The following is a 27,397-nucleotide window of genomic DNA, read 5'->3' as shown; positions in this document are numbered from 1 at the left end:
CTTCATTTCATTGGAGCACAGGTGCATAATCTTTAGTGCAGACATGACTCACACTGTATAGAATGAGTAAGAGACCATAGAGGCCAGAAGTAGAAAATCTGCTCTAATAGCTTTTGATGACAACTAATATCTGTAATATGATCACATTACAAACTTATTGATTTTTCCAATATACTTTCTGTATCAATTAATCACGGTTTTCTAGATCTCAGATTGCTGTCCTGCTTTAGCAAGCTTCATAGTTTATTTGCAGTGGATAGAAATCTGACCCTGGTCACACAGGTGCACAGCTCGTTATTACCCACAGCTCTGATTACTCTCTATGATACTAACGAGCCGTGCACCTGTGTGACCATGGTCAGATTTCTGTCCACTGGAAGTAAACATAGAAGCTTTCTATAGAAGGACAGCAAGCAGAGATCTAGAAAACTGTGAGGAATTAATACAGAAACTACATTTGTAAATTGTATTATTTTTCCTCATACAAACAATAAGATTAATTTGCCGAAGTGGGAATACCCCTTTAAGTATTTCACACGAGACAGGAGGGTCCAGTTGCTGATGGAACAGTTTTCTATGACAAGTTTGTATCAACTTATCCTTATTCCAAATTCCCAATTGTTTTTTTTTGGTCTGTCTGGATTCACATAATAAATCACTAGTGAGACGTTTCAGGCTCCATAAAATAAATTAACAGTGTGTTATATCAAACTATGATTAAAGGCGTTGTGTAAATCTTAAGTTCTTCTACAAGGGCTGAAACTTCCCATACTGCCCCATAGGAGAGGCTGCTTGTTACACAATTCCTCACATGAAGCGTTTGCCATCTCCACCAATGAGAGCAAAAATGTTTCCCTATAACTATAGCAGATGACTAGGATGAGGCACACTGTAATTTCTTACAACATCTGTCACATGGTCCCTGTGGGCAACAAATCACGGCATAGAAATGTATGAACGTTTTCTAATATAGATGAATAGTTTAACCTGCTAGCAAAAAATATGTACTGAGCCCCTTGTAGCACATGCAAATACAGAATAAAGAGCTTTCCAAGCAGTAGAGTAACACTGACTAATCATCTAAAAATATTTTTATATTAGACCCTTTATGGGTCCTTACTCAAAGTTTGTAAAGACCCACAAGTGGTCATTGTTATTACAAAACAACCTCAAGCCCAGAAAAACTGATGTAGGAATCGCTTTTTCCAGTTTACTTGACAGTAACAAAATTGGAGGGTTTGAAGGAAAAATAGAGGTTTTAAGACGGATAGAATCATAAAACTACAAGAAAATATTGTAAGAGTCCCCCAATCTTGAAACACACAGTTTCTATACTCCTATGTCTTGTATTGGACACGTGAATAGCAGACATTATTTAGCTATGGTAGGTGCATTTTTTTACGTTTATTCGGAGGCTAGAGACACAATGCGCTCCATCTGCTCGCTGACAAAAAGCATATCAAGGTAAAAGCATATTCCTGACCCGTGGGTACATTATCCATTACATGCCTTTTATATTCAATGGGCTATTAACGATATTCTCTCACAGGAAAAGTGACTTGTGATTCTGTAATCTTTATCTTGTGCCCTCGCTCCCTTCTTGTCAGACAGCAAAAATGATACTGGAAAAAAGTACTGTGAACATAAAGAGACCCCAGGATTGTTCCTTGTAGGATGATAATGATCAGCTCAAAAAGAGCCATATGTGACATTTGCAAGGTAAAAAGGCTAAAGGAGTAATGTGCTAACTATCCAAGAATACTCAGGAGAGGGAATTTGTCTTGCCTTATTCTGTTCACAGATTTTTAGAGACAAATTGAAAAATATATATAAAGTCGGTCCCCTACTTAAGAACACCCAACTTACAGATGACCCTAGTTACAAACTGACCTTTTTATGTTAGTAATTCACTGTACTTTAGCCCTAGGCCACAATCAACCGCTATAACAGTTATCAGAGGTGTCTGCAATTAAGCTTCATTGTTAATCCTGGTTCTTATGACAATCCAACATTTTTTAAATCCAATTGTCACACAGACCAAAAAGATTTGGTTGGGGCTACAATAATAAAATATACAGTTCGGACTTGCATACAAATTCAACTTAAGAACAAATCTACAGAGCCTATCTTGTATGTAACTCGGGGACTGTCTCTATATATTACTTTATTTGTAGAAATCCATTTGTTACATTTTCAGATTTATTTTATGTCCATCCATGTAAAGCTTTATTAAGAAATAATTCCGGTATGACATTTGCTGACTTCTAGCATGTCTGAAATAACATATGTTTTCTACTCATTGACCAAGATTGTCACCGTTGAGCCGCATAAGATAACAGAGGGAAGGATCTAGACATTGCCTCCCATGCTGCCTTTACGGAGGGTGGTCTCTCAGAAGTTATTGCAATGTAACCCAACATAAACACAATTAAATATTCATTTAATAAAATAAAAAACACAAGTATTGTTTTCCAGGAACTAAAAAAATTAAAGTCAGGTTCCTGTCACAAATATATGGCAAGTCCTTGTGTTCTTTTCTACATAAATAGCAATTGGAAGACGTTATGTGCACGTACTGAAATTTGTTGAATCTGCGGCAAACAAGCCATGTCTGAATTGAACGGAACTGTCCAGGAATTAAAGGGGTTGTCCACTTTCAGCAAATAATTGATATGGTTTGTGTAAGGAAACGTTATGCAATTTTTAAATATACTTTCTGTATCAATTCCTCATGGTTTTCTAGATCTCTGCTTGTTGTCCTTCTATAGAAAGCTTCTCTATTTACTTCCAGTGGATATAATCTGTCCATGGTCATGTGATGGACATGCAAGTACACAAGCCGTTATATCACTGAGAGTAATAGGTGTGTGATAATAACAGCTCGTGGACCTGCACCTTCATCACATTAACATGGACAAATTATATCCACTGGAAGTAAATAGAGAAGCTTTCTATAGAAGCAAAGCAAGCAGAGATCTAGAAAACTGTGAGTAATTGATACAGAAAGTATATTGGAAAATTGTATAACTTTTCCTTACACAAACAATAGCAATTATTTGATGAAAGTTGGACAACCCCTTTAACATGGATGGCTGGAGAGCTGGACAGTTCATCAATGTATGATTGGTGCTGCTGCGGGGCAACAGCTGGCTCCAAAACTGATGGACTGTTCTGCTAAGCATTGTGTATACTTAATATGTGTAGACATACTTGCACTAAGAGACAGTAAGTTAGTTTTACATCACTAGTCTCTAAAGTCTTGTCTTTTCACCATGTGTTCAGAGCAGCAAACAGTATTGATGAATATTGAGACCATAAAATGGAGGAACCCCTTAGTGACTTTGGGAAGCCTTACATCAACATGATGCATTTTCAACACCAGTGTATAGAATACGGCACCTTTAACCTAAAATTCTGTTTTGTAGAAATTACACTTTTATGAGCTCATGAGTTTTACAGAGGATCACTCAACCCTCATCCCCTAAGCCTTGCACTGCTCCCCCTCCTATTTTCTACTGTGACACCAGTAGCTCTCCAACTCAAATCCCTCACTTCCCCGGCCTATCAACTAATGTGTGAGCTCTGCATGTGCCTTCCAATTGCACGTCCATTAGTGTAAAAGCATATCTGGACCAGAGTATCCGATGACTAGCCAAGAACCAGCTGAGCTGGCCATAGACAGCTGCTGCACATGTGCTTGCATAAACGTTAGGTTCGCTCTCAGCTATTTCCATCATTCCCATTGTATGGAATGGAATAGAAGGGCACATGCTTGACCTGCAACTCCACACATCCCATTCTCTCGATTGCTGGGGTCACCATCCCGTAATCAGTGGAGGTCCCAGCAGTTGGACCGATCCTGTGTATAGGGAATAACTTAAATACTTGGGACAAACACATCTGTAAATCTAGGAAGCAGGGCTGGGCCAGATATATGGAGTGGGCGAAACAGACTGACAGCAGGAGGTGAGGCTACACCACCGCAGGAGGTGAGGCTATTTTTAGGATAAATATATCATGATGATTAACCTTAATTAACCCTTTTTTTTAGGAGGGAATTGATAAAGAGATATTTGTCCAGTTGGTGTTTTAATTCCAATGTTGCAGCACTGACAATGCAGTATAAACAACAAGCCAAGATTACCGTATTCTGTAGGTCAGTATGATTTCTGTAGTAAAATCCGTATTAGGTTAGGCACTGAAAACCTTTTAAAATGTTTCTATATCCATATCCTTATTCAGTTGAAATATTAAATAGATTTTTTTCCCATTTCTACAGTGGGCACTGGTACATGTACAATCTTTAGGATGCGTCTTATCTGGTTGGCAAAGATATTAAGATGACATTTCTACTTCTATATGCTACTTACATTTTCTTCTCCATAAGGTTCTTCTGCATTTTGTTCTCTTTTTCTTTCCTCTGTAAGATCTTCCTGAACCTAAAGACCAGAAAAAGACAAAAGATTATTCTACAGAACTCAAATGGCAATTAAAGGTTTTATGTAGCAGGGACACCATAACAAAGTTAGAGTGGTGACATGATGGTTTCAAAGCTGCCCCATCAAACCAATAAATTGCAGCATGAATTTTTGTTTTACATTACAGTGTTTAGGTTAAAGAAAATTTACCATCAAAATCCATCATGATAAACCAGGGACACTTCCGCATAGATCCAGGCACCGTGACTGTGGTAATCTCATATTTCATATCTATGAACTCCTTTCTTCTAAAATCAACTTTTATAATTATGTTTAAGAGCTGGAGTATTGTGCTCAATGCACAAGTGCTGATAAAACATGGGGAGGCTGAAACAGTGAAGCAGCCTATAAAGCAAGATCTAACAGGAGCTAAGTTAGCCCCTCAGGATCATCAGTAAGGATCATCAGTAAGAGTGCATGGATAACAAACTGAAGAAGATTACCACAGTTGCGGTTTCTGGATCTATGAGTAAGTGTCCCTGGTTTATCATGATGGATTTTGATGGTAGATTTTTGACTAGACCAGTTATCAAAAAAAAAAAATAGGAAAGATCAACATTAGTTCAAAGAAAAAGTGCAAGAGAGCTTCACCTGTAAATACCTAAATTCATACCTCTAGTGCAACATCATTTGTGGGGGAGTGCATAATTAGCAGCTGGAGCGCCGGACATCTCGTCTCCGAGCTCCGGCCTGCTCATTATAAGGGACTTTCTCTAGGTGACTAACGACGGACAGTGCCGGGATCAACATCAAGAGGGGCGGAGGTGAGTATCTGTACATGTTTTTTACTTCTTAAAATGGTAGATTTCCTTTAATGGAAACAATCTTGCTGATATTTAGTAATAATATATACCAGAGAATTGTACATACCTCCTCTTCTCCTTCTTCTTGATACTGTTCATCAACATTATCCTCCTGCTGGTCAGGATTTCCAGCCATCTTCAACAAAATATAGGAAACCACATGACATTGCATTCTCAATATACCACTTCAGCCTGCACAGAGGCCCTGTAGCTAAATTCACAAAGAGCCCTGCACTTATCTAAGCTTTTCTTTCACCTATAGGTTTAGTATCATATTCTGTATTTTCTGCTGAGCCCATTCAGTGTATCAAAAATATAACGGCAAAGTAAAGAACTGCAGAATGAACCAGAGAATGTCATTACAATAATTAGTATCTTGGTAAAAAAGAGCTAGCCATTTGCTTTTCAAGTGAGGCATAAAATGTGTGTTTTCTAGGACAATTTTGTGTTGGTTATTAGAGAACCGGAATCTCCAAAGTCCCTGTCTTGTGGAGTTCTTCTGCCTCCAAGTGCTTTCCTATGGCACTTTCCTCAGGAAATGTAAAATATCTCACCACTAAATGTTCTTGTTTCTCTGCTTGGTCCTGCTGCTGCCTTTGCTCCTCGTTCTCATCAGGTAAGTTCTCCTCTCGTTCTTGTTCTGCCTCTTCAAATTCATCTTCCCCTTGGTTATTGGGATCATCTGCAGGGTTCACATCCTCTGCAGCAGCCTAGCGTGCACACATAAATCATGTTAGAAATACACTCCGTCATGTTCTTTTATCCTATACACAGAAGAAATATGCATCCAATTCTTTAAGATAATTACTTCAGTGTTACGCTTTCTTATCTTTGGCTATGTATATCTGCTGCCTATGGGAAACTGGTCATGAATGCAGCCAATGCAGCCCTGCTTACCTTCTTCCATTGTGCACTACAAAGCAGAATCAAAGTTTAGTGAGAAATATGTAAAGGAGAGAAGAGCTGTTGGCTAGGTACCAAGTCTAAGAGACATTTCAAGTGCTGAAATTTCTCTTGAAAAGGACATTTTGGGTGACTACACATATGCAGATTCTCACCGACCTGAAGGGAATCTGTCACCAGAAAATAGCGTATTAAGAACATTGACACCTTCCAGGTCATGATCCTTTTATAAAAAAGAAAAAAGGAAGTTTGTTCAGCTCACCAAAATAGTCACCAAAATAGTCGATGCCGATATAGATCCATCGCACGGAGTGTGAAAGTCAGGCCGCTCTGAGACAACTTGTATGCAAAAAAGGGTTCGGGGTCTCCAGCGTAAATACAAAAATATGGTTATAGAAAAAAATATAGAAGCATTAAAATCTAACTTTTAATCATGAGATTAAAAAGCCATGTGCACATGGGCAAGGGAGATAGAAACGCCATTGACGCGTTTCGGAACCAATCCTTAGTCATAGTGGCGTGTACACGTGTAGGAACAGAGGGCATTTAACCCCATGAACGAAACACCTGAAAGGGAAGGGGGGGGGGGAGGAGGAAATGACGTATCGGAGGAAAAAATAAACTATAGAAAAAAGGAAAAATAACCTAAGTGTAACATTATAAAAGAAAGACATAATATAGGCATAAGAAAAGCATTCATCTGATGAGTGTAAAGACTTCATAAAATTAGTAAAAGTACATGAGATCGGATCGCAGGTTCAGACCGTGGGGATGGCTGGTGTTTAGAGTGAGGATCCAGAATGCTTCTCTGGTCAGTAAAGTTTTGTGCCAGTCTCCTCCACGTTTGGGTGCAGCTACTCTTTCAATTATAGTGGCTGACATATGAGAGAAAGAGGCATTGTGTACATATTAAAAATGTTTGGCTACATTGGACCTGTTGCGAGAAGACAGTTTTTTGGCATCACTCACATGTTTGCATAAGCAGATTTCAATTTTCTACCTAAATTAACCCTATCCACTTCGGATCGTTTACATAAAGCTAATGCACTTTTTTCTAATGTTGGGAGTTCCCCAGAAAACAGAACACTACAAAATACGTTCTATGACATTGAAAAATGGGAAACTACGCTATTGCGAACATGGTGGGATGCCACCACTTTAAAAAATTATTTCTCAAAAAAGATGATCCCTAGAGGTCTATGATTATACAAACTACCCACCACTATATATGACGATGTATTTAAAGAAGCGTGGTATGCCACTCTGACAACATGTTCTATTAAACTCATGGAACTGATCATTAAAAAGGAGGAAGAAAAAAATATTTCCATACAAAGTTCATTGCAGGAAACATATTCCTCTATTCAATCTAAATCGTCTCTGGAGGAATACAATGTACTCAATAACAAAATGAAAGACAAACTACAGGCACTGGAAAATCATATTATGGACACCAAAAAAAGTAAACTTACAAGAGACACCCATGACTACACTTCAGACACTCTATACCTGGAAACAAAAATGCAGATACCATCGCAAATCTATACTCAAAAACAAAAATACCCACAGTCATGTAACCTTTTCTTCTTCAGAATGGGACTCAGATGGAGCTACGGACTTTTCAGATACTGAACAAAATACTTCCCAACCAGGACAAAATAAGTCCAACTCTCAGAATCCAAAAAACGGGGAACCCAAACAAAAACAAAAGATACAGGAGGCGAGGTGGTCTCAAACATAAAAACAAGGTCTCAACAACACAAAACTCGCAACAACAAGAAATAATTCCCAACTGCAGCAGTGTCATAAACATGTCTGCATGTACTCTGACATCTCAACAAATCCAAGTACTCGCAAAAGGGTTGAACTTTGCTCCCACTTACCATCTAAACCTTTATAACACCATACGGGATGAAAATAAATTTATTAGACTGATCACAGTAAAACGTAATTTCTTTGAATCTGAGACATCGAGTAATCAAATTAATTCCACTCATACCATCTTACCAGATTTAAATGAATGTGGATCCACAATTCTTCCTTTGAATTTTTCTCTCTCTGATAAAATTTTGATATCCAACCTTAACACCCTTATGACAGATGCAAATGAGAACACTCTCCCTGCTAAAGTACACAATACTATCCATAAGGTTAAAAAATCTAAGCCTTCTTTTTATCCAATTCAGACAAGAACCCCTGCTATGGATACTTTTCAAACTGCTGTTGAGAAGGACCTCAGAGAACTGTCAGAAAACAGTAATTTATCCTACAACAATTTTACACATGTGGAACAAAATGCATTACATGATCTCAAACATAATCCCCATATAGTCTTCAGAAATGCTGATAAAGGCGGCTCAATTGTGGTACTGGACTCGGATCTTTATGCTAGGGAAATCATGACGATGCTTAATGATGTTTCTACATACAGACAACTAAAAGACAATCCTACTATCGCTATTACTGCAGGAGGGCAAAGCTCTAAATATTTTTGATGAAAAAACAGCTGAAGCCTTATTACCAGCTCACCCTATGGTTCCCATCCTGTATACCTTACCGAAAACACATAAGGAAGTCTTTCCTTATGTGCCCCATAATCTCTGGGGTAGGTTCAGTTACTGAACAACTAGGTAAATGGCTTGAGAATCTTTTGCAACCCTTGGTTCTTCGTATCCCGGGATACATTAAAGACAGCAGATAGGTTCTAAAGTGTATGTCTAATTTCCAATGGTCAGAAAATTTATGTTGGATAACATGTGATGTGTCTTCTCTATATACTAACATTCCCCATGGCTTAGCTATTTCTGCTGTAGCCCATTTTTTGAAAAAGTTGAATTATTCTTACCGTTAATTCCTTTTCCATTAGTCCACCATGACGGCCCCACATGGAGGATGACCCTTGACCCTGCAGGGACAGGAAGCGGAGAGGTTAAAACACCCCCCCCTGCATCCACATACCAGTGGCTTCCAATAACGAACCTTGGCAGTGGATACAACCCATTTATTATATGTTTCATTCACATACAATATAGTCATAAAACATTTACAGCAATAATATGACATAGGGTGGGAATATACATGGGCCGTCATGGTGGACTAATGGAAAAGGAATTAACGGTAAGAATAATTCAACTTTTCCCCTAGCGTCCCCCATGACGGCCCCACATGGAGATATAACAAATAACCATTTCTTTTAGGGGGGGACAACAGCCTGTAAGACCTTTCTACCAAAGGCTAACTCTCTAGCACAATGTAAGTCTAGTCTGTAATGTTTCGCAAAAGTCATGTGGCTGGACCAAGTAGCTGCTCTACAGTTCTCCTCTATTGACGCTCCTCTTTTCTCTGCCACGGATGCTGCCATGGCCCGAGTTGAGTGCGCCTTAACCTTCCCTGGGGTCTCTAATTGTTGAGTTGCATATGCTGCTCTGATTACTGATTGGATCCATCTTGCAATCGATGCTTTGGAGGCTTTTTTGCCTTTATTTCTACCCCCATATTGAAGAAGGATATTGTGATCCTGGCGCCAAGATTCAGTCTGTTTGAGATATTGTAACAGAGCTCTTTTAACATCCAGGGAGTGCCAGGCCATCTCTTTTGGATTTTTGGGTTCCTGGCAGAAAGAAGGCAGGATGATTTCCTGATTCCGATGAAAGTCAGATGAAACCTTGGGAATAAAAGTTTTGTCTAGAGTTAAAGTTACTCTATCACTGGATATTTTTAAATAAGGCTCTCTAATGGAGAGGGCTTGTATTTCTCTCAATCGTCTAGCTGAGGTTATTGCTACTAAAAATGTTACTTTTAGGGTCAGATCTTTTATGCTAGCCGATTCTAGAGGTTCAAACAGTGGCCCGGTTAGGTAGTTTAGAACTAAGGAGAGATCCCAGGTAGGAACGCTTTGTTTGAGTTGTGGCCTCAACCTGGAGGTGGCCCTAATGAATCTCTTAATCCATCTATGATCTGCAAGAGGTATATCAAAAAACGCCCCTAAAGCTGATATCTGTACCTTCAGCGTATTGGTTTTTAGCCCTTTTTCAAATCCTGCTTGTAGAAAATCCAGGACCTGAGAAATATTGGGAGATAATTGATTAGGGGTTGCTGTTCCACAGAAAGCTACAAATTTCTTCCATATTTTGGAATATATAGCAAACGTTATCGGTTTACGACTTGCCTTAAGTGTAGAGATCACACTGTCTGACAAGCCTTTAGACCTCAATAGTCCCCATTCAGGATCCAAGCCGAGAGCTTCAGGTTTTGCGGGTCTGGATGGTATATGGGTCCCTGATGAAGAAGGTCCTTCCGATATGGAAGTAATATTGGGTCTGCTATTGCTAATGCTTTTAGTGTTGCAAACCAATTCTTCTTGGGCCAAAAGGGAACTATCACAATCGCTTTTGCCCTGTCCGTGATAATTTTTTGTATCATCTTGGATATCAACGGCATTGGAGGGAAGGCATACATTAAGGGTGCGTCCCACTTGTGACTGAATGCATCTCTCTGACAGATCGAGACATCTCTTTGCAGCGAGAAGAAAAGACCTGTTTTGGTATTCTCCTTGGTAGCGAAGAGGTCTAACACTGGAACTCCCCATCTCTGTGTTATCTGGCCATAAATTTCTTGGTTTAGAGACCATTCGTGATGGTCTATCAACCTCCGACTCAGGAAGTCTGCTACTCCATTCTGACTCCCTTTTAAATGTATAGCTGTTAGGGACAAAATGTTGTTCTCTGCCCAAGTGAAAATTTTCCTTGATAGATGCAACAGGTCTTGACTCCTGGTGCCCCCTTGATGGCGGAGATAAGCTACCGTCGTCACATTGTCTGAGTAGACTTTGATATGGGAGTCTTTCAGATATTGAGAAGCTCCCCTTAGTGCTTCCCAGACCGCCTTCAACTCTCGATGGTTTGAGGATCGCTTCTGAGTCGTCAAGGACCATTGCCCTTGAAGATACCTTCCTTCCAGATATGCTCCCCATCCTGACAGACTTGCATCCGTCTGAATGACCTTTATTGGCCAAGGAAACCAGTGAACTCCCTTTTTCAGATGATCTTCTTCTGTCCACCACACTAGGGATGACTTTATGGATGGAGGTAGTTGGATCTTTTGATCTAGGTGCGAGGGATCCTTGTCCCAGGATGACAGAATCCAACTCTGAAAGGTCCTTGTATGACTCTGGCACCATTGGACTGCTCCTATGCAGGCGGTCAGATGCCCCAACACTTTCATTGCCTCTCTTATTGTGCAAGACTGACGTTGCAGAAATAACAGCATCTTTTGAATCATAAGGCTCCTTTTTTCCTCTGGTAGGAAGGACATCTGGAGACTGGAATTTAGTTGTATACCCAAGAAGACAGTTACTCTGTTGGGAATAAGATTGGACTTTTCCCAATTGATGATCCATCCCAGTTGTTGCAGGGTTGAAATAGTTAGATCCCTGTGTGAGATCAACTCTTCTTCCGTAGTCCCAATTATTAGCAGGTCGTCCAGATATGGAATGATCTTGACGTTTTTCATTCTCAGATGGGCTATTACTTCTATTAAAATTTTTGAGAAAGTCCTTGGGGCTGATGAGACCCCGAATGGTAAGGCCTTGTATTGGAACCTGAAGATTTCTTTTGTTGGAGAGAGGATCGCAAATCTGAGATACTTTTGGGACTGCGGACAAATGGGTACATGGTAATAGGCATCTTTCAGATCTATTGTACATAGGAATGCCTGATGAGGGATGAGATTGGTAGCTGAACTGATCTTTTCCAGTTTGAATTTTCTGTAGAGGATGAATTTGTTTAGTGATCTTAGGTTGAAAATTAGTCGGAAGGAGCCATTGGGCTTCTTTATCAGAAACAAGGGGCAGTAATGTCCGGTCAATGTTGCACTCCTTGGTACTGGTACTACAACACCCATCTCTTGAAGTTTCATGACTTCCTGCCATAGTTGAAGAGAAAGAGATCGATTTTGCAGATTTGTTATTACAAATTTTTTGGAAGGAAGGGCTGTTAACTCCAATTTGTAGCCATTCTCCAACAGATTCAGGACCCAGGGGTTTGATGTTATCTGTGCCCACTGTTGATAGAACCCTAGGAGTCTTCCCCCCACTCTGGCGTCATTGCTTTCTGAACGGTTGAGTTGTGTTGCTGGAGCTGAGGAGAAAACCTCTTCCTTTTCCACCTTTGGGATAGCTCCATCTCCCTTGCTTGCCTTTTCCTTTATAAGGAAATTTCCTTTCTCTTGGCTCACAAAAGGGTTGTTTCTTTGGAAAAGACTTTGTTTCTGGAAACCCTTTCCTCTTGTCTGCAGCCTTCTCTAGAATAGCATCTAGATCTGGTCCGAAAACATATTCTCCCTGAAACGGAATACCACACAATTTGGATTTGGAACAGAAATCCCCACTCCATTGTCTTAACCATAGCGTACGTCTGGTAGCATTTGAGAGTGCGCCTTCCTTTGCGCTAAACCTTACTCCTTCTGCTGATGCATCCGCTATAAACGCCGTTGCAGATTTCAAAGTTGGCATTGTATCCAAGATGACATCCCTCGGGGTTCCACTTCTAATATGGTTTTCCAACTCCGACAACCAGAAGAACATTGTACGAGCCACAGATGTTGTTGCTATATTGGCTTTAAGGTTTAACATACTAGCCTCCCAGGTTTTCTTCAACAAGCTGTCTGCCTTCCTATCTAATGGATCCTTCAATTGTATCGCATCTTCAAACGGGAGATCCGTCTTTTTTGCAATTTTGGTTACCTGTATATCTACCTTAGGGGGGTTATCCCATAGGCGAGAATCCTGCTCATCAAATATTAAACGGTTCTTAAATTCTCGGGATACCGAAATCCTGTTCTCTGGTTCTCTCCACTCCTCTAAGATTAAATGTTTAGGGTTTCATTCACTGGAAATACTCTCCTTCTTTTTGCTTTTAGAATACCAAAGAGCTCATCCTGAACTGATTTGGATTCTTCAACATCCTCGATCTTAAGCGTATCTCGTACGGCTTTTAGAAGAGCATCTAAGTCTTCAGATAGAAACATATATTTTGATTCCATTTTACATGCCGAGGAAGAGGGAGGTGGTTCCATTTCAAATAATTCTACATTTGATGTGGATGCCTGTTCGGCCTCAGAATCTGATTCTGAAAGGGATTCTACCACTCTGGGTCTTTTGCAAGGTGGCTGTAACTGCGGAATCAATGCAGAAATGGATGAAGACACTGATGTCTGAATCTCACTCTTTATGAATCCCTTCATTTCATCCATAAATGACGTTCTTTCCTCTCGCATTAACCCATCAATACATTCCTTGCAGATTGTTTTTTTATAATTAGGAGACAGTTTATTATAACACATATTGCATCTTTTTGAAGACGCTTTTTTCTTCTCCACCTCTTTAGTTTTCTCCTTCTCCTTAGTATCCTGCTAAGAGAGATGGAGATCAGGAATATACAGAGATCTTTTTGGTAAAGGAGGATAATCCCCCCGTCCCCCCAGATACCCCCGAAACCACTCACAGGAGTTATAGGCGGGGGTTCTGGTAATGTCACATCCATAATCAGGGATTCCATGCCTTCAATCTAAACAGAGTATCACGCATTTAGATAATTCCAAACATAACATGTACTACAAGAAGACAAAACCTGACCTTATACAGAGTTTTTGCCGATTAAAGCTGCACCTGCATAACAGAATAAGGCAATTTAGATATTATACAGCAACAATAAGGTCATAGACCTGACAAAGTACCTTGCACCCACTGTTTAGGAGTGTCACGACCGAGTCACCGCTGATGTAATCCTATAGACCTCAGAGCAGCGTGCAGGTCGACCAGCGCTGGCGTCACGAGTAGATTCTGTAGACCTCAGATCAGCGTGCGCCATTTTTAAATTTTTTGGCGCCCTGCGCCGGCTTCAAAGGGCCGGAAACGTCACTTCCGGTGAGACGCGGTCCACCGGAAGTTTTCATCAAGCTCCCGACACGTGGCCGGGAGCACCAAGATGGCGGCGCCGGGTGTCTTTGGCTTCCCGGAGCCGCAGGCAGAGCCGGCTGGAGACTTCGTGGGACCAGGAAGAGGAGGCACGGCGCTGATCGCGGTCCCAAGTCTCCCAGGATGAAGGTAAGTACCCGCTCCTATTCAAAAACTCCCCCATACAGTCCCACATGGCGGAGACCGGAGGAGTACTCTCCACTCCCTGCCCGTGTAGGGACAGGAAGCCACTTGTATGTGGATGCAGGGGGGGTGTTTTAACCTCTCCGCTTCCTGTCCCTGCAGGGTCAAGGGTCATCCTCCATGTGGGGCCGTCATGGGGGACGCTAGGGGAAAAGTACAGCAATTACTCTTTTGATTTACAGAATTTTATTCCTGATGTGTTAAGGTTCCTCTTATCTCACAATTTTTTCTCCTTTGATAACCAATTTTGTTTTACAGGTACATGGATGTCCCATGGGGGCGAAATTCTTGCCCTCATTGGCAAATTTATATTTGGCATGGTGGGAGGAGTTTCATATTTTTTCTGATTTAAATCCTTTTGCAAATTCTATAACATGGTATGGCAGATATATAGATGATTGCATATTAATATGGTCAGCTGACACATCGAACATCCCAACATTCATCCAATATATCAATAATAACAGCCTGAACCTTAATTTCCCCTATCAACATCACAATAACACCATTGATTTTTTTGGACATAACACTTACTGGACATTCTGATTCTCAATCGGTTTCCACATGTCTGTACAGAAAACCCACCTCAGGGAATACCACTCTTGTCACCCTAAACACATTACCAGAAATTTACCGGTAGGTGAATATATCAGAGCATGTCGCTCCTGCTCCCTACCAAACACATACATTGCCGAGACTAAGATTATGGACAACCGTTTCAAAAATAGAGGCTACACTATCCATACTCTGTTTTCACAAAAATGGAGGGGACAGTCTATCCCTGACAAAATTGTCTTTAGCAATAGTTACAGTGAAGATTTTCCCATGGTTAAAAATATAATTTTGAATAACTTACCTTTACTGTATCAAGATACCACTGTCAGAAAAATATTAACCAATGGCATAAAATTTGTTACCAGACGAGCCACTACCATCGGCAATATTGTATCGCCAAACATGTTCTCTAGTGTAAATAAAACAAAACAGATACTTGGTTGCATCTGAAAGGTAACTTCAAATGTGGCCAAAATAGGTGTAACTGTTGTAAGTACATGCAGAAAACAGCCACTTTTCAAAGTTACACTACACAAAATCCCAAGGTTTTCAACATCAACAAATATGTTAATTGTGACAGCCATCATGTAGTCTATTTACTCTCCTGCACTCACTGTCACCCACAGTATGTAGGTTGCACAGTCAGAAAATTTAAAATCCGCTTATGCGAACATGTGAATCATGCCAAAAAAACTGTCTTCTCGCAACAGGTCCAATGTAGCCAAACATTTTCAATATGTACACCATGCCTCTTTCTCTCATATGTCAGCCACTATAATTGAAAGAGTAGCTGCACCCAAACGTGGAGGAGACTGGCACAAAACTTCCAGAGAAGCATTCTGGATCCTCACTCTAAACACCAGCCATCCCCACGGTCTGAACCTGCGATCCGATCTCATGTACTTTTACTAATTTTATGAAGTCTTTACACTCAGTCATCAGATGAATGCTTTTCTTATGCCTATATTATGTCTTTCTTTTATAATGTTACACTTAGGTTATTTTTCCTTTTTTCTATAGTTTATTTTTTCCTCCGATACGTCATTTCCTCCTCCCCCCCTCTCAGGTGTTTCGTTCATGGGGTTAAATGCCCTCTGTTCCTACACGTGTACACGCCACTATGACTAAGGATTAGTTCCTAAACGCGTCAATGGCGTTTCTATCTCCCTTGCCCATGTGCACATGGCTTTTTAATCGCATGATTAAAAGTTAGATTTTAATGCTTCTATATTTTTTTCTATAACCATATTTTTGTATCTATGCTGGAGACCCCGAACCCTTTTTTGCATACATGATCCTTTTATGGCCATTGTGGTGGCTCATCGTAAAAAGATAAGAGGTGGAGACCTCAGTACTGTACTTGACTTAAGTGCTGAGCTTTTTGCCTCTGTGGCGTGATACAGCTAATTTACATTTCACTTTAAAATTGATTGTTGGATTAATGACACTATCCTGGGTCATAAAAGTAGCACTATCTGGAAAGTGTTAATCTGTTTCATAAGATACCTGTAATGGTTTATTAGGTGCATTTCTGCTGACAGGTTTCCTTTAACATATATGTAAGTACTGTGTAAAATCACCTGCATAAATACAGCCATATCCAAAATACCCAGAGAACGCAATCCTTCCTTTTACATAACTGAATAACTATGATATGCATCTGCACGTTGACCACCCTCCTCAAAAAACTACATAAGGGAATCTCTGGTTTTCCTCTTGGAATTACAGGAGTAGTCACTAGAACAGAGCGAAATGTCCTCTTTACACATATTTAAGGTTTTATTATTAACATTTTTATTACTTTGGAACACCATTTATTTCTGTGCTGTACACTATGATAAAAGACACAAAACTAGATTGAGTATGGGGGATACATGGTATTGGAGATGGTTGTCAGAAGATTTAAGAGTTTATTTGTGGGACAGTGTTGGGCAGTTAGGTCTGATATATGGAGGGGGTAGGTTGTGGACAGCTTTTGTAAGTCAGTTTATATTTTAAACTGAATTTGTCGTACAATTGAACTAGAAATCTAGCACCAAGTCTAGATTGCAATACACAGCACCAACCCATTGCCAGAAATTTACAAGCAGAGGTACATTAGAGATGTCCAGCTGGGGTAATCTCCATATGTATATTCTTGTCATATAATTACTGAATCTCCATATATAGCGCACATACCTCAGCCTGTTCTCTTCTCATATTCTGCTGGTCTGTAGCCTGTTCATCGTCCGCATGTCTGGCTGTGTCTTCCTCAGCTTCATCTTGGTGATTGTCCCTTTCGTATGCTGGAATGAATTGCTGAGATGTCATTCAGAGATCACACCAGGAACATTATCATTATGATTTATACAGCATTCATTCTAAGGTTCTGTACAAAAATAAATGCAAGTACAAAATATACAAATCTACAGAGATCAGGAAACAAGTGGAGGGAAGACCCTGTCCGTGAGGACTCACAATCTATATGGGAGGGTAGATGAAGACACGAGGAGAGGGAGCAGAGCAGTGCAGTTGCTGTAAATCTTTAACAGGTGGGTTTCCAGGTCACAAGTAAAATTTGGGAAGGTAAATGGGGGACATTCACATTTTGGTAGAGAGTTCTAGAGTATGGCGGGTTCAGCGCATGTGCAGTAGCACCGGCTTCGCATAGACTAAGCAGTGCTTGCATCTTATACCGACTTATTAAAGTCACATTAAAATACATTGCACAGTCACACCTATAATCCCATACGATCTTTTAGGTCCCATCCACAAATCTGCAGCTTCATACACATCCCCTTTGCCATGCTCTATACATTACCCATAATCCAATTCATACCTCCTATTCCAACTTATTGGTGAGTTGCCATTCATCTTTTGACTCTTCTTGTGTCTGGACTTATAGTGACCATTTACAACAATTAGAGCACCACCAATGTGTCGTGTATACTTTACCAGCATCAATATTTACTCATTGCTACAACACTTGTACCTACTTCATCCAAGCATTGGAAGACAGGAGTAGTAGCCACTTAGTCTCCCCATCTATCATTACAAAATATATCTGAGCATACACATATGCTGGTGTATAGACGAGGGTATGTTTAATTTTAAAACACTGAACATGAGTAAGGTGTGAAGCCAAAATGCGTCAATTTTCTGATGGAGTTCAAGTTTTTACCCTTGCTGAGTATGCAGCAATAAAAGGTGAATTTTACTGGAAATTATTTTTTGCCAGCTTCATGTCTAATGGAGCGGAGAGCAAGACTGCACGTGCATATGCATGTCAGCATATTCACTAAACTGGATAAAGTCTATGCAAAGTGAATTATTTTAATGATATTCCAGCAGAATTTGGGAACCCTAGAATTTTATTATTAAGTGTAAATATAAAAAAGGTTTATGGTCTTTTGGTTTATATATACAACATATTTTACGTGTGCATTGACATCCCTTTAATTCAGTCTAAATATTTTTCCTATTAGAAGCTTTGAGTAGATCTAAAGACAAAGTATGTGTCTTAGACAGATTTCAGGCTCTAACATAAAATACTATCTACAGGTATAAACCATCGGTAGCAATAAAGCACAGCCAGAATGCAGTTAACATCCATCTAAGTGAAAGGGAAACACCTTATGAGGATCCAAAGAGAAATGTTATCGGATGGCCATTAAACTTTAGTTCTCCATCACCTGCTTTCCTTTTATTCATTCTAAGGACCGATATCTTCTCCTCACTCTAGGCTTGTTCTTGGTTAAATAAAACCTCTCATGGTTTAATACAGGTAGCATTCTCTAGTCTCTAAGCGGTTGCCCATTACATAGCATTATTTCACTTATTGCCACGGCTGTACATGGAGCTATAAAAGGTGAGGAGATCTCTTTTCCTGAGCGTTGCTGCATTGTGAGAGATAAATACAGCCTGCAAGCTCTGCACTGCAGCCACGTTACATTTGTAACCAGAGGACACCAGCCAATGTTCCATGGTCAATAATTAAAAAACAGCTCCAACACAAAGCAAGGCGCAGTTTATACAACCAATTATCTGGCTTAAAAACTATTGATCTGAGAACCTGGTAACTAAAGTTTTTTTTTTTAGAAATGTTATTTAAGTGAAACCCCTGAAATAGCTTTATGACAGCAGTCACAGAATGTGAAGAATGAATTTCAAATAGCAAAACTTAGGTTTCAAGTTTATGGAAAGATCATTGGCAGAGAAACTTTTAATAAACATTACCTATAGAAAAGTTTTATGTGTAATGCATAGCAAGTAATGTGTAATAGCATTAAAGGGATTTTCCAGCATTAAGATACTGATGAGCTATGCATAAGATTGTTTTGGGGTTCACCACCAAGCGAACGGACCAGACAGTTTCTGGCATGGGATTAAAGACCTGTCACCAGAATTTTACCCCTCACACCAGTGATACCTGCTGGTAAAGGGTTAAAAGTCCTCCCCATATCACCTAAAATGATCTGCAACTGAGGCACTGAACCTTAATTAGAACCATTTTTTCGCATATGCAAATGAGCAGACAGTCAACTGCTGAAGAGAAGAGTCACGTTTTCTCCAGGCTGCCAGTGAACCACGCCTACTTTCTTTTGATTGACTTCTCAGGGTGTCTTAAAATCACATCCTGAGCAGACAGGAAGCCCTTTCCCGCCCACCTCTTGTCCTTACGAAAATGATATCCCTCTCAGTGCATTGATGATTTAGCAGTGAGCAAAGTGTGGGAAACTGAAGTGTGTGTGTGTGTGTGTGTTTTTTGAAGATTAATTATTGTCTCTGTTCTTGACAGGTTCCCTTTAAAAAAAAAAGAGAATGAAGCTAGAAGTCCATCCCCTGTAGTGGCCGGTCCCATGAATTGCTTCCAAGTTCAAATTCAAGTCACAGTCATAAGACTGTCCCCTGTTTATGGAGGGGGGAAAACCTTCTTGAAGCTACTGTAATTATTGATATGTTCTTTGGCTTCCCCAATGTAAATTTATCTTCTTTACTATTTATTAAATTAACATAGATTTCTTTACAGACTACATAGAGAAGGTTAATGGCACCGTCCCTAAGCAGGTATAGTATTGTTTACTGAGTGTTATTGGGTGTTTTATTTGTAGTAATTTTTTAAATGCAATATGTAATCTTTTTTTGTCAGTTGTATTGTTACACGCTGTGGCACTACAATTTCTCTATGGGATAAATAACTCATATTTTTATTTTTTCTATTTCTATATTTCTATTATCCAATAGATGCTCATGTTATATTGTGCTGAGGCATTACTGGATTGAGACCAGAGCATGGAGACAGCGAAATCTGAGTTGAAAGGAGGCTGAATTGTGAACAAACATTACTGCAATATACATGGCTGGCGTCAGCACCCGGGCAAGTGCCGGGGCCCCGGAGCTCCCACGGCACACGCTGACCCGATCATAAAACTGCGTGCTGGCGCGGGTGACAGGGAACAGCGCTGTCCGCTTATCCTAGGCAGAACGTCTCTGCTCACTGTGCAGGACACTGGCCGGAGACTTGATGAACACACGCCGCCAGCGTCCCTGCTGCTGCACAGAAGACGCTGCTCTGAAGACTGTGGCCCCAGAAGAGGAGCGCGGAATGGAACCCCTGGACCTGCATGCATGAGGTAAGTTAACATTTATTATTTTTCTACTGCCCACTATATGGTACTTAATGTGCATTTAATTCAGGGGCTGTATATACCTAATTAATGGAGACGGCTGTTACAGTTAAAAGTTTGAGGGGCTGTATATTAATTTATGGAGCAACTGTATATTAACCCCTTAAGGATGCAGTGTTTTTATGTTCATTTTTTCCCTTTCCACCTTCTAAAATCTATAACGTTTTCATTTTATCATGTACAGAGCTGTGTGAGGGCTTTTTTCTGCATAACAAACTTTACTTCTCAGTGACGTTATTTATTATTCCTTACTGTGTACTGGGAAGCTGGAAAAAATTCTAAATGTCGGTAAATTGGCGAAAAAACGCATTTGTGTCACTTTGTTGTGAGCTCAGTTTTTACCATAATGGTTATATAGGTTTTATTGTATTTTAATACATTTTCAAAAAACTTTTCCATACTGTGGTGTTCGGAGATGTGTGAGGTGTCATTTTTTTACGAGATGAGCGGGCGTTTTCATTGCTACCATTTTGAGGACTGTGAGAGTTTTTGATCACTTTTTATAAAAAATTTTATGTGATGCAAAATGGTGTAAAGGTGGTGTTTTGGATAATTGGGCGCCATGTTCCATTATGGGCTTCACTGTCATGAATAACAGGTTTTATATTTTGATCAAGCATTTTGTGATTTTTACTGTTTATATATCAGTTGTAGGGAAAGAGGGGTTAGTTTAATTGTAGTTTTTTTTACCATATACTGCAATACTACTGTATTGCAGTATATGGTATTTTTACATAGGATCCATTACAATGTGTACATGTACGGTGTAGAGTGCTAAGTGGTTAATTCTTGGACCAGCGGTCTATTTATTAATTAAATTGTGTGTTTTTAATGTCGCCACATGTGTTTATTGCTAAGGGGCCCAATGAGGCTCTGTCGCCCAGGGGCCCACTGATTCCAGGAGCCGGCCCTGGCAATATACAATGTTAATAGTGGGTGTCTGCAGTATAACACAGCCTTTACAAACAAACTTTATATACAGCATTTGGTGGGAAGAGGTTAAAAATGTAATAATGGGGAATTGCTTTTAACACACATTCTCACTGCCATCTAAAGGATGGAGCTTCACTTTATTAAAAAAAATAAATAAAAGAAACTCCATGTCTCAAGAAGCAAATCACAAAGAATAAACTAGTGTAAATTTCCCCGGTCTATGACCCTCATAAGGCTTTTATTGTATCCACTGCTGTATCACCTGTTTCCACCACTGTAAATACATTTTCCAGGACTTAGGGTGGTAATCTAGTGTTTATGCCGGTATGTGATGTTTTCATATGTATTTATGGAGGTACAAACACATGAATGATCATGTTAATTACTGGTAAAACACATTCACTCTTTTGTTTGCACAGCAGAAAGTCCATGAGGCTCAGTAAAAAACACAAACAAATATATTCTGTAACTCGTAGGGACCGGTAAAGCAGACGCTCCTAGCAATTTAGTGTCAATGGTGACTGTAATGGATTCCAGCTGCAGCTGCTCCACACACTTACAGGATGTACACAGGTATTAAGCATCCAACTGAAATACCGTAATCATATAGTTATTGCCTTAATATACGGTCATTCAACCAACCTCCAAACAAGAGGTCGTGGAGCCCCGTAATGAGATGTCTATCCTAGATAACATACTGGACCATTTACCTCACAGAACTGACACCTTTGTGTAGATTTTTGTGTAGATTTTGATGGAAGTCTGACAACAGCTTTGACCACATGAAGCTGCAGACAGTGATAGGTATTGGCCTCGGAGAGTTGTGTAACAATTCTTTTGTTTTGCTGTTATTGGCAGCAGTACTTTGATTAAATTATTAATATTCTGGGATTGAAGCTGGACTGTCCTCACACTTCTGTGCTGCACGATCAATGATTTCAGCTACTCCATAACCCTACTCTGAAACAGGCTTCTGGCCGAATACTGCAGCAATCTGAGAAGGCAAGAGGCTATGAAGACGTTCAGTAGAAAGATCTGGCAGAAGGGCACAGCAGTGTGACAACATGCCTCGAATATACCTAATTCAGCTACAATCATGGAATAAAACTCTTTTCACACAAACTTATGAATGTTCCCAAGGGCTGCTTTCTAACAATCCCTGCAGCATTGCACAGTGAAAACTGCTGACAGATTTTAAAGGGGTTTGCCCATGAAAGAAAGTTCTCAAATTGTAATCCCCTAGTGATGTTTACACCATAAAGCTAATTTTTAACCCCCTTACTTTACAATTTTACTCAGTTTTATTGATGTTTTAGCTCCCATCACTGGTCAGTGTAAAAAATGTGACGGGGACTCTCTAAGCAGACCTTTCATGATTCCTCTGTGCTATTTGATGCTGTGTGCTGACAATGTGCTTAGATTACCAGGGTTTATCTAGACTTTTATTTAGATTTTGAAGATTCTAATTGTATCTGACACATAGAAAATGAGAGATGAGACAAATCAGAGATGTGAGATCCACGAGATAAAAATAAAACACAATGACACATTTCAGCTCTGCTACATCTCAGCTATAACATTCACAGTGTGCCTTCCTGCCCGGGATAAAAATCGTATTTTATCTATAGTTTGTAGAGTAAGTCTTTGTACGCTGCTTGCCAGCAGGAAGTGCCCGTGTCTGAGCTGGTCTTGTAATGCAAGAGCTGAAGGCAGAGGGCACTCCATTCTGCAGACATATGAAGCTATTTATAAAATGAATCTGCCCTGCCTGGCCATACTATACACCAGGACTGATGGAGACAGATTAGAATTATATCTGTGAAATGCTGTATTTTTTCTAATATTAGAATAAAATTAGAGAATGTGTCATTTTGTTATCCTGAGTAAATTTAAGAATCTTGTCTTTGTGGGAATACCACTTAAAGGACTTGTAGTGATTTAGAAAAAATATATAGGTTATACTTTCTTATGTTTTTGTAATATTGTTGAATGTTTATAATATATGGAATACATGCTCAGGGGTATTCCCATCTGGACATTTACATTTAATTGAATTCATTTGTTATATGTAAACATTTCTTCAATTGGATGTTATTAAAAAAATGTTCCTGTGTGAACATAATTGCTAATAAATGTAGTCAGATACGACCACCCCACACATGGACTATTGAGTCCTGGCTGACTACCTGGATTCAGTGTTCATTACCACAGGGCGGCTGTGGGTCATGCAGTAACTCCTGGACATTTCATATACAAAAACTTTTTGTTTTTTTGTGCAATCCCTAAAGCAGAGGTGGTCGTATCCAAGGAGTCCCTAAGGACCAAATGACTACATTTATGAGAAATTATCTTCACACAGGTAATTTTTTTTTAATAACATCTAATTGAAGAAATGTTTATATATGGCAGATGAATGAAACCGAATGTGCATGCCCAGATGAGAATACCCCTTTAAAGCATATTCCCAACTGAGAAACGGAATGCAAGACTCCACCTTCAGTTGATACTTACCTGCTATTAAAGCCCCCAAGTTATTTGCTCTGTGGCATTAGTGCCCCATTTTTGTTCTAAATAGAATAATGGATCTGAGAAGTCAGGTCTTATCAAGTTGTTGTCTTAGGATATATGTAGACAAAAACAGTTTGGAGTGCTCCACGTCTTGTGGTACCTTCTACACTCCCTTATATGAATGAATGCTCCAAAGATATATATATATATATATATATATACCGTATTTTTTGGACTATAAGACGCACATTTTTTCCCCAGAAGATGGGGAAAAAACTGTGGTGCGTCTTATAGTCCAAATGTACAGAGTGCCGGCGTCTCAGCCCTCCACTGCAGGAGAGAATGGAGGCCGGCACATGGCAGTAAGCGCAGGGGCAGTGCTGAGCTCGGCTCCACACACAGCTGCCGCCTCTTAGTTTCTATGAGAAGCGGAGCTCATGCAGGGCACACAGACTGTGACACCACTTCCAGGATGAAGGGAAGCAGAAGCCACGCCCCCTCAGCACGGAGCTCTCACTGTGACTGATGCCGGACAGGTCACTGTCCAGAGTCCCAGCTGCTCTGCTGTAGGGCCATCAAATAACACTAAAGAGGGGACAGGACCTGTGACCAGTACTGGAGTCTCTGCTCCTGTGCCTGCTGTGCTCTTCTCACAGGTGTGTGAAACTGAACAATTCCCAAACAGTGCTTGTACAAGGTCACAGGAGCTTACAGTCTATGTCACCTCCTGTGTCCTCCTCCTCCTCCTCCTCATAGAGTGTAAGCTCTTGTGTTCATTGTACAAGCATTGTCACCTCCTGTGTCTCCTCCTCCTCCTCATAGATTGTAAGCTCTTGTTACCATTGTACAAGCGCTGTCACCTCCCGTGTCCTCCTCCTCATAGAGTGTAAGCTCTTGGGCCATTGTACAAGCATTGTCACCTGCTGTCCTCCCCTCCTCATAGATTGTAAGCTCTTGTGACCATTGTACAAGCACTGTCATCTCCTTTGTCTCCTCCTCCTCATAGATTGTAAGCTCTTGTTACCATTGTACTAGCACTGTCACCTCCTGTGTCCTCCTCCTCATAGAGTGTAAGCTCTTGGGCCATTGTACAAGCATTGTCACCTCCTGTCCTCCCCTCCTCATAGATTGCAAGCTCTTGTGACCATTGTACAAGCATTGTCACCGCCAGTGCCCCTCCTCCTCATAGTTTGTAAGCTCTTGTGACCATTGTCACATATACAGCCCTGGTAACGTGGCAGCATAAATCTATCTAAAGAGCCATAATTCCCATCACTAATTCTGCCCCCAACACTGGTTGGCTGAGCTTGGTGCTAGCCCATCAGTGTTGGGTCAAAGGAACCACAACCCCCCCTCCCCCCCCCTACCACCAAGTGTTCTGTGTAGTGCTGAATCTGACAGAACACTTGTACTGTCAGCACGGGAGTCATCCTTCAGCATCAGGTAACAGTGTCCCATAAAATGTCCCCTAATAAAGTCTCCCCATTAATTCTCCCCGACCACAGTACACTTCACCAAATGTCACACAATGACCCCTAATAAAAGTATCCCATACACAGTCCCCTTAGGCTACATTCACATGAACGTGTGCCCGCCGTATGTAGCACGGGGGGCACACGTTGATGCCCGGAAGAGGAGGAGGGGGGGAGGGCTGCTCGCCCCTACCCCTTTCCAAAGAGAAACATGGCTGCACCGCCCCGTAAGGCGCTGCTACTTTACTGTTACTTTATTAAATATTTTAGCACACTATTTGGGGAAAAACACATTTTTTTCTTATTTTTCCACCTCTAAAACCTAGGTGCGTCTTATGGTCCAGTGCGTCTTATAGTCCGAAAAATACGGTATATAAAAAAAACCTCTATTTTATTTTTTTCACATGGTAAAACGTAGAGGATCTAAGAAGAGCTGACCCGTGATGGCGATAACCTTCAACCTATAACAGTGGTGGCAAACCTATGGCACTCTGAGGTCTTTCTGTGGGCACAAGGGCAGTCTACCAGGCACAGAGTTTACCAGACATGGCATCTTCCTGCAGTCTCAGGCAGTACAAGTAGTGCCCTGCTATTTTAAAGTGACCCATCCTGTGCTGCTAGGTCCTGTCTGAAGAGTGAAAAGGTGTGGACGGGGACGGATTTGAGCTCAAAAATTCTGGTAGCAATAAGTTTGTTACTGCCTAAATTGCCATGTTGGCACTTTGGGAAAAGCTAGTGTTTTTTTGGGTCTCATTTTGGGCACTCGATCTCTAAAAGGTTCGCCATCACTGACCTATAATATCTACAAAGCAGTTATGCACTAAGGTGAGCAGTTACAACAAGACAGCACCTGTTCCCATCATACAGAGTTATCCTATGAGCGCTTCTCTTCTTTTTTCATAGCCAAGCTTTTGTCTCGTCTTTCCCAATGCTTTACACTACAGTTGTTGCTGCTTTTACTGGTTACTCTCTAAATGCACAAGGCTGTTACAAGATAAGAAGTGATTTCACAGAGAATAGGTTTCTGCTATAGCAAGGTCTTACACTTTCACAAGCATTCTTATACTGCTATACTTTAACTACTTATAGATCTTCTCTATATGAATAAACCCCTGGCTGTTCTGCAGGAACTAATTTAGTTCAATATCTTATCTTCATTTGAGATCTATGAAACAAAACCAAGTCATACCTCCTGCCTCTTCCTGCAAACGCTGCTCTTCCTCTCCTTGTACGATATCATTGTCCATATGATCATATTGAGCTTGTTCCCTAAAATGGTAGTAACCAACATATCAGATTATTGAGAAATACAATATTATTGTAAAAATTATAAAAATTACTTCACAAAAACAACTCACTGATCAGTAGTCTTAGCTTCCATGGTTTTATACACTGAAATTGCCAGGAAAATCCATGCACATGGACAAATAGATGGAGCATTTTGTGTGTGTGTGTGTGTGTGTGTGGGGTGGGGGTAAGATTTCTCTTCAAAACATTACAAAAGAGGGAATTTGTGACATTTTGAGCAGACTTCAGTAAAAATGTATGACTTGTTACAGGCTTACATCACACGTTCTAGGGCCCAGAGCTGCTGGGGGGCCCACATAAGGCTGAAATCCATAGGAGAGGAAGGGGGGTTATATAAAATAACCACGAGGGGTCTGTATATAAAATAACCACGAGGGGTCTGTATATAAAATAACCACGAGGGGTCTGTATATAAAATAACCACGAGGGGGCTGTATATAAAATAACCACAAGGGGGCTGTATATAAAATAACCACAAGGGGGCTGTATATAAAATAACCACAAGGGGGCTGTATACAAAATAACCACAAGGGGGCTGTATACAAAATAACCACAAGGGGGGTGTATATAAAATAACCACAAGGGGGCTGTATATAAAATAACCACAAGGGGG

At 40.4% G+C, this 27,397-nt stretch overlaps 1 protein-coding gene and 1 long non-coding RNA gene across 5 annotated transcripts in view; one reads left to right on the top strand and one right to left on the bottom strand.

Moving 5' to 3' along the window:
* The window catches only part of GOLIM4 (golgi integral membrane protein 4), a 71,370-nt gene that overhangs the window by 4,560 nt on the left and 39,413 nt on the right, over nucleotides 1-27,397 (bottom strand). For all 4 annotated transcript variants that reach the window (XM_072142866.1, XM_072142867.1, XM_072142868.1 and 1 more), the window contains 5 exons: nucleotides 26,666-26,745; nucleotides 17,076-17,182; nucleotides 5,836-5,991; nucleotides 5,349-5,417; nucleotides 4,371-4,439 (listed from right to left, as the gene is read on the bottom strand). In XM_072142866.1, coding sequence (XP_071998967.1) covers nucleotides 4,371-4,439; nucleotides 5,349-5,417; nucleotides 5,836-5,991; nucleotides 17,076-17,182; nucleotides 26,666-26,745 — 481 coding nt within the window. The remainder of the gene's footprint in view (nucleotides 1-4,370; nucleotides 4,440-5,348; nucleotides 5,418-5,835; nucleotides 5,992-17,075; nucleotides 17,183-26,665; nucleotides 26,746-27,397) is intronic.
* LOC140120606 (uncharacterized) lies at nucleotides 19,678-21,321 on the top strand. The gene is made up of 3 exons (XR_011853904.1): nucleotides 19,678-19,821; nucleotides 19,906-19,943; nucleotides 20,121-21,321. It is a non-coding gene; the product is annotated as an uncharacterized lncRNA (long non-coding RNA).

This window comes from Engystomops pustulosus, chromosome 3 (assembly GCF_040894005.1).
Source record: "Engystomops pustulosus chromosome 3, aEngPut4.maternal, whole genome shotgun sequence".
NCBI lineage: Eukaryota > Metazoa > Chordata > Amphibia > Anura > Leptodactylidae > Engystomops > Engystomops pustulosus.
The sequence above is the reverse complement of the archived record's forward strand: the minus strand, read 5'-3'. Positions and strand labels throughout refer to the sequence as shown.